This window comes from Mytilus galloprovincialis, chromosome 1, assembly GCF_965363235.1.
Source record: "Mytilus galloprovincialis chromosome 1, xbMytGall1.hap1.1, whole genome shotgun sequence".
NCBI lineage: Eukaryota > Metazoa > Mollusca > Bivalvia > Mytilida > Mytilidae > Mytilus > Mytilus galloprovincialis.
In genome coordinates this window covers 53,992,484-54,004,850 of record NC_134838.1, presented here as the reverse complement: position 1 = coordinate 54,004,850, position 12,367 = coordinate 53,992,484, and the positions used below count along the sequence as shown (strand labels likewise).

General features: G+C 32.1%; 1 protein-coding gene across 1 annotated transcript in view; it reads left to right on the top strand.

Annotated features, from left to right (window-relative positions):
• The window catches only part of LOC143061422 (uncharacterized), a 29,278-nt gene that overhangs the window by 16,031 nt on the left and 880 nt on the right, over positions 1-12,367 (top strand). The window contains exons 13-22 of the mRNA XM_076233736.1: positions 3,330-3,511; positions 5,155-5,398; positions 7,437-7,604; positions 7,882-8,069; positions 8,854-9,013; positions 9,191-9,302; positions 9,894-10,047; positions 10,320-10,461; positions 11,015-11,192; positions 11,828-12,018. Coding sequence (XP_076089851.1) covers positions 3,330-3,511; positions 5,155-5,398; positions 7,437-7,604; positions 7,882-8,069; positions 8,854-9,013; positions 9,191-9,302; positions 9,894-10,047; positions 10,320-10,461; positions 11,015-11,192; positions 11,828-12,018 — 1,719 coding nt within the window. The remainder of the gene's footprint in view (positions 1-3,329; positions 3,512-5,154; positions 5,399-7,436; positions 7,605-7,881; positions 8,070-8,853; positions 9,014-9,190; positions 9,303-9,893; positions 10,048-10,319; positions 10,462-11,014; positions 11,193-11,827; positions 12,019-12,367) is intronic.

The following is a 12,367-nucleotide window of genomic DNA, read 5'->3' as shown; positions in this document are numbered from 1 at the left end:
TTTATAATAAGAATTAAACGCTTATTTAATATAAGTTTTTTGCGTTGAGGCCTGGACTGAATCGGGTGTGTCTATTCTGTGTTGGTCTTTGCATTATGTATTCGTGTTTGTTTTCTGTAATTAGTTAATACTTCAGTTTCATTATGTATATCTCTTATATTCATTTGATAAAATTTACTGTTTGCAATAGCAGTAATTGTTCTAAATAATAAGGATGTTCTTATCCCAAGCATAAAAACATAGCCGTATTTGACACAACCTTTTTCAACTTTTGATCTTCAGTGCTGTACAACTTTGTACTTTTTTTTCACTTTCGATCTTTTATATCTGGGCGTCACTGGTGAGTCTTGTGTGGACGAGGCGCGTTTTTGGCGTATTGAATTTTAAACCTGATGCTTTTTGTTAACCATTAATCATGTGTTTCTTTGTCTAATGCGTTCTCCTATTTATTTGTATTGTAGTCCTGTAATATTATGTTGTCATTTCAATGTTATATTTAACATTGCCATTAAAGTGCGAGGTTTGGCATGCCACAAAACCAGGTTCAACCTACCATTTTTTCCTTTAAAAAAGTTCTGTACCAAGTCAAGAATATGGCAATTGTTATATTATTGTTCGTTTCTGTTTGTGTTACATTTTAACGTTGCGTCGTTTGTTTTCTCTTATTTTTGAGTGTAATTTCACATTGCGATAAGACGTGTCACGGTACTTGTCTATCCCAAATTCATGTATTTGGCTTTGATAATATATTCGTTATTCTCGTGGGATTTTGTCTGATGCTTGGTCCGTTTCTGTGTGTGTTACATTTTACTGTTGTGTCGTTGTTCTCCTCCTATATTTAATGCGTTTCCCTCGATTTTAGTTTGTTACCCCGATTTTGTTTTTTGTCCATGGTTTATGAGTTTTGAACAGCGGTATACTACTGTTGCCTTTATTTAAGGCTCGGACATGCGTTTATTGTGTGAATATCACTATTGTACTGCACAACAGATGTGGTACTTTCAAAGATTTTTACATTGAGAAAAAAAAATGAAATGGTCTTTTGTAGCTTTTTTTGTCAATTTTGTCAATTTTGGAAAAAAAACTTAGTTGTACAATATGATTTATTCTATGTACATGTATATCATAAAACAACTAGTTTAACATAAGTTATTCATAAAAATTAAATCGATTTACATTGTAGAAACTTCCTCATCAGAGTTACAATATTTGCAATATGTTACTAAAAAACATTTTTTTATTCACAATTTTGTTATTTTTAGCTTTTTAAACACTCTTCCAGGCGAATAACCGTAGTGTACAGGATATGTAACATCTTCCTTAAACGCAACTCCTTTAATTTATATGGATCCGGAGTGTTTTAGTTCGTTAATTTAAAATTCTTCCTTCAAGTGTTCACACATAGAAGATTATTTGATTAATAGGTTTCTCTTGTTTTGGGAACGATTATAAGCGATGTAAGTAAAGATATACTTAAATATAACATGTTTGGTAACTTATATGCTCTTCAATTTTATACATGTTTGACTTTTTTACTTTTTTGTTATTTGAGCGTAAATGATGAGTCTTGTGTAGACGAAACGGGTGTCTGGCGTATCAAATTATAAGCCTGATACCTTTGATAACTATTGCTACCTTCCACGTCACCACAATACAATACTCATATATGTGCTTTACTAACGTACATGTACTATAATGTTCTATTATTTTCAATGAAAGACAACTTTCACTTGGTTTAAATAAAAATATGTTAAGAATCAGCAAAAACCGCGAAATCCAAAGTGACAATTCAACAAGGTGTTGATTTATATAAAACAACGCTAGCGTTATATGGGTTGAACCTGGTTTTGTGACATGCTAAACCTCCCGCTTTTATGGTAATGTTAAATATAACATTTTAAATAGGTCCGTTCATGACAGGACTATACAGGATACAGGAAAATGTGTTAACTAAAGGACCAAAATTGTGATCTTAAATCAAAACAAAAAAAGAAGAAAACACAATTTTCAAATACCAAATTCAGTATATGAGTATGTATGACGTTGGTTCTGAACTCGTGATTCGGAGGAGTATATAGTTTCTGATACTTGTAAAATGTTGAAGAAAAGATCTTTTCACTGTATGACTAATTTTACAAGGCAATTGGATGAATGCGAAATAGAAACGGAGATATCCTTGTTCCGAATGCCGGTTGTGAGATGGTTGATGGAGCCTTTATTTTAGTGATTGCCGTTGGTTCTGAACTCATGTGATCCGACGGAGTATGCAGTTTCTGATATTTATAAAAATATACAAAAAATGTTCAATGTATCATTTAGATTCTTCTGTATTCAATTCCAAAAGGTTTCTTTATTTTTTAAAATGACTATTGCTGTATTGTCAAAATAATAAATACAGTAGAAACTGGTATTTCCTTTTTTTTAACACATTTTAGTATTTTTTCAACAGACAAACATGTACTCTTTCGATCTTTTATATCTGGGCGTTATGTATTCGGGTTTAGTTTTCTGTAATTAGTTAATACTTCAGTTTCATTATCATGATTATGTATATCTCTTTCATATTCATTTGATAAAATTTACTGTTTGCTATAGCATGAATTGTTCTATATAATACGAATGTTCTTATCCCTGGCATACAAACAATGCCGTATTTGGCAAAACCTTTTCAACTTTTGATCTTCAGTGCTGTACAACTTTGTACTTTTTTCACTTTCGATCTTTTATATCTGGGCGTCACTATTGAGTCTTGTGTGGACAAGACGCGTTTTTGGCGTATTGAATTTTAAACTTGATGCTTTTGTTGTCTATTAATCATGCTTTTCTTTGTCTAATATGGTCTCCTTTTTGTTTGTATTGTAGTCCTGTAATATTATGTTGTCATTTCAATGTTATATTTAACTTTGCCATTAAAGTGCGAGGTTTGGCATGCCATAAAACCAGGTTCAACCCACCACTTTTATTCCCCTTTAAAAGTGTCCTGTACCAAGTCAGGAAGATGGCCATTGTTATAATATTGTTCGTTTCTGTGTGTGTTGCATTTTAACGTTGAGTCGTTTGTGTTTTCTCTTATTTTTTAGATAAGACGTGGCACGGTACTTATCTATCCCAAATTCTTGTATTGGGTTTTGATGTTATATTTGTTATTCTCGTGGTGTTTTGTCTGTTGCTTGGTCCGTTTCTGTGTGTGTTGCGTTTCGGTGTTGTGTCGTTGTTCTCTTATATTTAATGCGTTTCCCTCGGTTTTGGTTTGTTGCCCCGATTTTGTTTTTTGTCCATGGATTTATGAGTTTTGAACAGCGGTATACTACTGTTGCCTTTATTTATTACTCTTACAACAATTTGGACATCATTAACATACGCAGCAGTTCCGATGATTAAAATGGCAACTTGGGAGAAGAATGGCTGGACGAGACAGCATGCATATTGCACGTTCACTATAACGAAACAGATGAATCTAGGTGCTTGGGAAATGACAATAAATACAAATATTCCAACAAAAAGGGTTGTGGTGAGTTATCATAATAAGGTTAAATAATAATTGTTAAATGAACTCGAAAAGTCGACATAAAATAATGTCAAATGAATAATAGAAGATAAAATAAATTTCATATTTTAAAAAATTTCTGAAAAAGATAATCACTTTTGTACATTGTGGCTATAAAATGTAGCCGTTATAAAAAATCTTGTTTTTCGGTGGTAATTTGTTTGAAAATAAATTGAAATCATGTTTGTTCCACATCAAGAAGTGATCCTGTGTATTCAAAATGATTTTTTAAAAATTCTTTGATTTTTTTGTTAGAAGTGTTATACCACCAAATCACAGTACGTCACATCCAGTTGCATATAAAAAAGAGACAAATTTTCACTGAATTTGACATTTGTAGGAAAGTAATCCTATATTTCGTTGCAGTAATTAATTACTTGGTCTTCAACATATATCTTGGGTGTTTTAAAGCACCATTTTAAATTTTTTATTTGGTTTTTCTATAGAATATTTGGAAACTTAAGGTTACATGGTTACTATAGCTTGAAAAAAGAAAAGAAAAACGAGATGAAAATTTGAATGGTTAACTTCCAGTGAAGATTATTTTCTTTTATGCAATGAAATATAATAAAAGTTTGTCTATAGTACTGTACAGGTTAAAACTTTACTCATGCCAAATATTTTTTTATTTGATACAAAGAAAAATTCTTTACATTTTTTTAAAAAGTGCAAATTTCAATAATAGGGGAAAATCGATGGTAATATTATACCTTAAGTGGCTTCAGTCGAATATTTTAAATTTCAACTTCATATAGAATATCGTCATATTTACACACTCTTGAAATAGTTGCCGGATTTTAAAGTTATTTTTATTAAAAAACTCACTTATAACTTGCAGCTTAATTGTAATTAATTAAATAGACATGAAAATGAAAGTAACGATTAAGGGGGTTCCAGGGTATAAATTCATTTTTTCTTAATTATACATGTATGTAGGATTTCACTATTTTATTCTATAAATAAACTTTAGCATATACTTAATAGAAAAATAAAAATATTGGGTCACCGTACGCGTTCATTTAAGCTCACAATCTGCTTTCGAAAGAAGCATGCATTTATGTTAAGTTACTTTTTTTCTGTTAAACTAATAGGAGAAATAGAGATAATATCGAAATAAAAAAAGAACTAAATTACAGAAATCACTAAAATTTTACAATGTACAGTTTAAGCACAGCTTAAGAAAAAAAATAAGAATATAGGTCACCAATGATTTAAGAAAGAAATTTCAATTTTAATGCCAAAACAAATGGCATTTTGGGACCAAAGGGAGACAATTTGGACCTTTTTCGATGATACAAAGTTTTTAAAGTCATCTTGGGCCAAAACAAATTGAATTTTTGTTAGTTAGTTTTTGTACTATATCATAAAGTAACAACACATAGCGTAATAAATAAAAAAAAAATGCTGAAATTTTTATACCCTCGAGCATCCTCATTCTTAAAATGGCATAAGAAAAGGGTATAACATTTGGTGCTCAATTTACAAGAAAAAATGATAAACTTCTACTTTCAGTATTTCATTTTAAATATCATGTACATCAATTGTATGGTCCTAGCCAGCTTAAATGACTTTTATAACATGTTTTAAACCCTTATTCGTATTTGAAGATATGGGCAATGAAAGTCGTGGACCATTCAGCAGACAGAAAGACTTATCAGATGAAAAGCATATACCACTACGGGCCACAAACTATAGATGTTCAGTTTAGATTAATATTTAAAAAAGGAGACATTCCTTTGGATGGATTCTGCACAAGTAATGTCGAACCAGAAACGACAACACAACAACAAACATCACCGGCTACAACTACTCAACAACAAACATCACCGACTACATCCACTTTACAGCCAGGTAAATCACATTAATGTACAATAATCAAATGTGTAGTTTTTAGAAAAAGAAACGAATTGATATCGAGAGCAAATATCTACAATAAATTGAAAGTGCTTTTCATGGTCATCTAGTTATTTTGTATTTTAAGCCATGGCTTTGTCAGTTAATTTTCAATCTATGAGTTTGTCTGTCCCTCTGGTATCTTTCGTCCCTCTTTTGGTATTAAAGTAATCTGAAACGACCATGGTGAAAAATAATGTAAATCCAATTCTTGAACCAATGCATGCATATGTCATAAACTTTGTCGTATGTGCACATTGTTATCATTTTTAACGCATCCATATCATATAATCGTCGAAAAAATATGTCACTCGGTCAGTGTTGTTGTGAAAATATGTCAGTTAATTAATGGTTGTGTTTTGAAACCGAAATTTACCGATTGTCACCTTGTTAAACAATCAACTAAGAGGCATGGACTTATTTTGACTGCTCAAATAGAACGTGTTTATACTGCACTCGTTCCATTTGTATTTCTATGGCATATACTGTCACTGACCCGATTTCAATTTTCCTCATGAATATTTAAATAGTAGAGTCAGAACTATATTTAGATATTCATGACGATCTCTTTAACCTGTCATTGTTATACACCTAAGAGTGGAACGAATAAAAACTATCTATTTTACAATTGTGAACGAATCAAATTTTATATTTTATAATTTTTAGAAAAACATATTTCACTATAAATCATTATGTTTTATGCTTATTGCTTATTGCTGATATTTAAACAAATTCATCATTGATTGGTTTTAAAACAGGTACATGTAAAGTACATTTCATTGTGTTGTATATTTCTCCGCCAGATGTGAGGCCTTTTTAAAGGGATATTCTGCCTAATATTAAGAGCAAATAATTTACAATATCCCAATAAACAACACTTGAATTTTTTTTCTCTAGATTCGTAAAACTTAAGGCTTTTCTTATCCCAGGAATAGATTAATTTAACCGTATTTGGCACAACTTTTTGAAATTTTGGTACCTCAATGCTCTTCAAGTTTGTACTTTATAACTATTTAGATCTGAGCGTCGCTGATTATAAGGCTTATGAAGACGAACCGCGATTCTGACGTATCAAATTATAATCCTGGTACTTTTGATAACTATTTACACTACTGGGTCGATGCCACTGCTGGTGGACGTTTCGTCCCCGAGGTATCACCAGCCCAGAAGTCATCACTCCGGTGTTGACATGAATATCAATTATATGGTCAATTTATTAAATTTTATGTTGACAAAACTTTTAATTTTTCGTAAAACTAAGGATTGTCTTATCCCAGGAATAGATTGCCTAAGCCGTATTTGGCACACCTTTTTGGAATTTTGGTTCCTCAATGCTCTTCAACTTTGCACTTGTTTTATAAATATTTAGATCTGAGCGTCACTGATGGGTCTTATGAAGACGAAACGCGTGTCTGGTGTTCCAAATAATAATCCTGATACCTTTTATAACTAATTGCAGTATAGAGACAATAATAGTGTATTGACTTGAGTCTCGCATTACCCTGTTTGTAAGTCCTTTTCTTATAGTCAATAGTGATAATTCAAGTCAATACACTATTATTTTTTATATAACATGTACAATAAGATACAGTTAATTCGATGACGGAGCGATGTTTACGTTTGATGACTCTCTTGGTCAATTTGGTTTTCCCTATCGCCCCTGCGTATTGCGATCACCGAATGTTTACGAGAAAGGTCACTCTAAGGTAACTGCCTATGGAAAAAATGTCGACGAATTGTTGTTTGGGAGCCAACAATTACAAAAAAGTAAATTTCTTCTAAATTTGGACAAGTTAAAGAGTTTTCTTTGACAAAAATGCATATGTACACAAGTTTTATAATAAAAAAATAGCCATTTAGTTATAAAACACATGTCATATGACTATACAGTTTACTTTAGGTACACATATGTCAATTTTTATTATGAAATTAACGTTTTATCATATATCTTGACATGAATTGTCATAAAAAAGATGCTTCTAATTCATATTTTCAGTTACAACCAAATATGACTATGCAAAGGTTATAGAACTTTCGATTCTATTTTACGAGACCCAAAGATCTGGAAAACTTCCGCCAGATAATAGAATTCCTTACAGAGGTGACTCAGCCCTTAATGATAAAGGATTCCAGGGAGAAGATTTGACCGGTGGCTGGTATGACGGTAAGACATAATAGCTATACAAATCTGAAATTCTATTTGTTATTTGCCTTCTTTTAAAAGTGCTGAAAGTGATATAAAATATCTTCAAAAAAGATGTGTCAAATGTCACAATGGGATAAAAAGTTAAATCGAGTTCGGTCTCTTAAAATAGAAAATTTAAAAGAAACTAAATGATTGGGATAAAAAGTTAAATCGAGTTCGGTCTCTTAAAATAGAAAATTTAAAAGAAACTAAATGATTAAAACTTGACCACTACTATTTATTTGCTTTGCTATAGCTGGTGACGGTGTAAAATTCAACTTTCCAATGGCTAGTGCGACTACTATTTTGTCCTGGGGACTGAGTCAATGGCAAGATGCTTATGAATCAGCCGAACAACTTGAACTGATGTATGATTCAATAAAATGGCCGTTAGATTACCTACAAAAATGTTGGATAGAAAGCAAGAATCTGTACTATTGTCAGGTATGATTATGAAATTGTCATAGTTTTGTACATTTACAGACAGTGTAACATAAACAATGCGTTACTCTCCGATGAACGGATCGCTTTAGTTAACAATTGGTACAATTAAAAAAAATATACTGCATCAAACGTATGAGTGAAAGACTTTTTAATTAAAAACAACCACCTTTGAAAAAATAACAAAAATACCGAACTCCGAGGAAAATTCAAAACGGAAAGTTCGTAATCAAATGGCAAAATCCAAAGCCCAGACATGGATAACAACTGTCATATTCCTGACTTGATACAGATATTTTCTTATGTAGAAAATGGCGTATTAAACCTGCTTTTATTGCTAGCTAAACCTCTCACTTGTATGATAGTTGCATTAAATTGTATTATATTGACAACAAACAATGCTTAATATCCATCTGAAATATATATCCAATTGCATAACTTGCTTTTAAAAATCATAATCAGAACATACTAGTTTAGAAAACTTTATTTGCTTCTGTTTAAACATGTGAGAGATAGAAAAGTATAATATGTAGCTTAAACTGGAGTATATATTTTGAAGATCTCTATTTTTTGAAGCATTCTATGGTCCGGTTTTTGTGATTCTTTTGTCTTGAAGTGGGCAGAAGATATAGAATATCAATCAGGTTATGATGTCACATGCGAGAGTTTGATAGCTGGTTGAATCAATCATTCGAAAATAAAAATGAAATGAATGAAAAGGACATAAATTCACTGAAAAAAAAGTTTTATGAAAAGGTATTCGAAACACATTTCATTTTCACTATAGGTAGCAGACGGCAATAAAGATCATGCTTTTTGGGGACGACCTGAACAAATGACGTATACCAGAGACGCATTTGCTGTAACACCCAGTAAACCCGGAAGTGATGTTGCCGGGGAAACTGTGTCAGCATTTGCATCTGCATCTATTGCATTTGCACAGAAAGGTGATTTTCGAATAGTAATAACTGATGTATTGTTACAGACACTTAGAATGTACAATAAAAAAATGATAAATTCCTTCTTTAATTGTTGATTGATTCAACTTTAACCTAAACTATTTTGTGTTTCTATAAAATCATAAAGAAGACAACATACAGTATGCTATTTTGTATAATTTATAGATCCCGCCTATTCAGCTCAATTGCTGTCAAGAGCAAAAACATTGTATACATTTGCGAAAACATACAGAAGCAAATACAGTGATTCTGTACCAGAAGTAAATCCGTTTTATACGTAAGTAATTAGATTAAAAAAAACATCATTCATCAAATTGGATCCCGATGGGTACGAAGTCTGATTAATACATTTATAGGGATACCTAACCTGTCAAGACGTAGGTTGAAAGTTTGATTCCCGCTTGTTGCACGGTCAGTTCTACTGCAGTCTTAATGAGTAGAATATTCCTCACTCCTACCGAAGGTCGTGCACAAAAAATCAATTAATCACTCCATTAGATTTCAAAATCAAGAAATTGGGGTGTCATTATTAGGTCAAGAAAGCAGATCATAAATTACCTACGCGTAAGAATTCATCATTCACCATGACTATCGGATTCTTGTTCTTCAGGATGAAATTCAGGTGAAATTTAGACATGCTAAGTTGAGTTACATAACCTATTATAATGGTTTTTCTAGCTATAAAACGAGATTTAATTTACCATTTTCTACATAAGGAAATGCCTATACCGAGTCAGGAATATGAGAGTTGTTTCAAGTCGTTTGATGTGTTTGAGCTTTTGATTTTGACATTTAAATTGGACTTTCCGTTTGATTTTTTCATGGGGTTCAGTATTTTTGTTATTCCTTTTTAACTATTTAATTCCAGATCACATAATGGATACCAAGATGAACTTTGTCTCTCAGCGGCAATGTTATACAAAGCAACAAAAGAACAACAGTATCTGAATGACGCTGAAGGCTTCGCTTACACATATACTGCATGGGCATTATCTTGGGATGAAAAAACTGTTGCCTGTCAGGTATGTTTTCTTTGTTATATTTTTCTACACGTACATGTATATCTCCAAAATTGTAATAAGCATGAATTTAAGACCAAACTGTATAAAGTGTTGGAGGTAGGATCGTGTGATATGAAATATGAATAGTGTTAACAAGAATGTGTCCACAGTACACGGATGCCCCACTCGCACTTCATTTTTATGTTCAGTGCACCGTGAAATTCGGATAAAAAATTCGTTCAATTCTTGTTATTTGATGTCTTTTGTTTTATGAGTTTCTTGTTATATTGCAGTTAATTCTTTTCCAAGAAACTGGAGACCTAAAGTACAAGACACCTGTCGTAAATTTTATGAAAGAGTTTATGAGTGGAAGTGTTCCACAGACCAACTGTGGTTTAGCATTTAGACAAATATGGGGATCAAATAGCTATGCTGGTAAATATATTTTTGATTATTGCTCTTTAAATCGGCATTTTCATTATATACGTTAAGTGTATGCATTCAGACAAAATACCATTTCAAACACAATAGAAATGAGCACATTTCCCTGTTGATAAGGAAAACTACATGTTTGCACAGGCGACATCAGTTTCAAATAATTGATCACTTTGACGCCATTGTTTTGTCTGAGCAGGCTATAACTCTTTGTCAAATATCACGTATGCCCTCTGGAGTATGAATGAACCTAAGCATCACGTAAACAGACTGTTTATACATGTACGTTGTTATCGTCTTGAAAGTAATCTACCATAACATATGACTGTTTTCAAAGTTGAGAGAAGGAAAAAACATACATTATCTTGATGGATGTTTTATCAAAATAGGAAAAATTCGTCTTGACAACCATTCAATCGATACTTTAACGGGCAGATGATTTTAGTGGAGCAGAAATCTGCTTGAAGACTCGAAATTTTTTAAATATTTTTTTTTATATGAAGAATGGAAATTTAAACAAATGTTTTAATTTACAAACCTCGTTTTGTTTTAGCAAATGCTGCATTTATCGCTTTGATGGCAGCTGATACACCAGGATTTTCCCAAGCTGAAGAATATAAAACGTGGGCCATGTCACAGATACATTATATGCTTGGCGATAATAATTACAAAATGAGTTACCAGATTGGGTATGGTAATAATTATCCAAGGAAGCCACATCATCGTGCAAGGTAAATATTTATCAACTTCAAGTAAATATAAAAGGGGCTTCTCCGCGAAATATAGAAAAGGAAGATACATGTATGATATGATTGCCAATAAGACAACTATCCACCATAGAAACAATGAAGTAGATGTACAATGAAAGCAATTATAGGCAACCGTAAGGCCTTCAACAATTAGAAATATCCATACCGTATAGTCGGCTACAAAAAGCCCCGATATGAAAAAGTATAAAACAATTTAATTGAAAAAATAACGGCTTAATAAATTACTAAGCAGTTTATGAAAATCAAACATGACAGACATCAACAACACAACGACAATCACTAAACTAAATGTTCCAGACATGAACATACAGAATGTCACAGTGTCAAAACATGCTATAAAAATCTTTTGATCGTTTTTTTTTAAATGTCACTTTTGTATCTTCTGCCTAACTTAATTTTGTTGCCCTAAAAAAATGCGACATCAACCAAAAAGAAAACGACGATACATGCTTACAGATTTGGTCAGCTGATAAATAAAACACCATTGCTCATAGGTAGAAAATATAACTAATGATATTAACATAGAAAACAAATAATGAAAATACTTTTAGTAGTCTTAGTTTTCTTAGCAGTTATCCAAAACCCTATCTTTTCAGTTCATGTCCGAACATGCCAGAACCTTGTACTTGGGCTCAACTTAGTTCGCCATCTGACAATCCACAAATTCTATTTGGTGCCCTAGTTGGTGGACCTGATAAAAATGATGTTTATGAAGATAACCGTAAAGACTATGTCCAAAACGAGGTGGCTGTTGGCTACAATGCAGGGTTTCAGTCTGCTGCCGCTGGTATGAAATTAAATTTTCGGGGTTAAATATCACTTATTGAAAGTATTGACTATAAAGATACAGACCACACCAGACAAATTGTTTAGAGATTTTTGAATGTGTAAGACATTGTTACTTTGTCCGTCCATCTGTTCGGACTTCAAATAATCATGTTGTTTTTCAATTTCTAGCTTAGCTGAAACTGAGATTATTGTTTGTCTTGTGTGCCTTCTACCCGGTGATTATACAAATTGTACAAAAACTCGTGAAGTCGTTATTTTCAATGCAATCTTTGGGACTAAAGTATTGTAAAAGTTAATGTTAAAGTTTTGTAACTACAATCCACTTCCCTTTCATGAATGTGACCTAC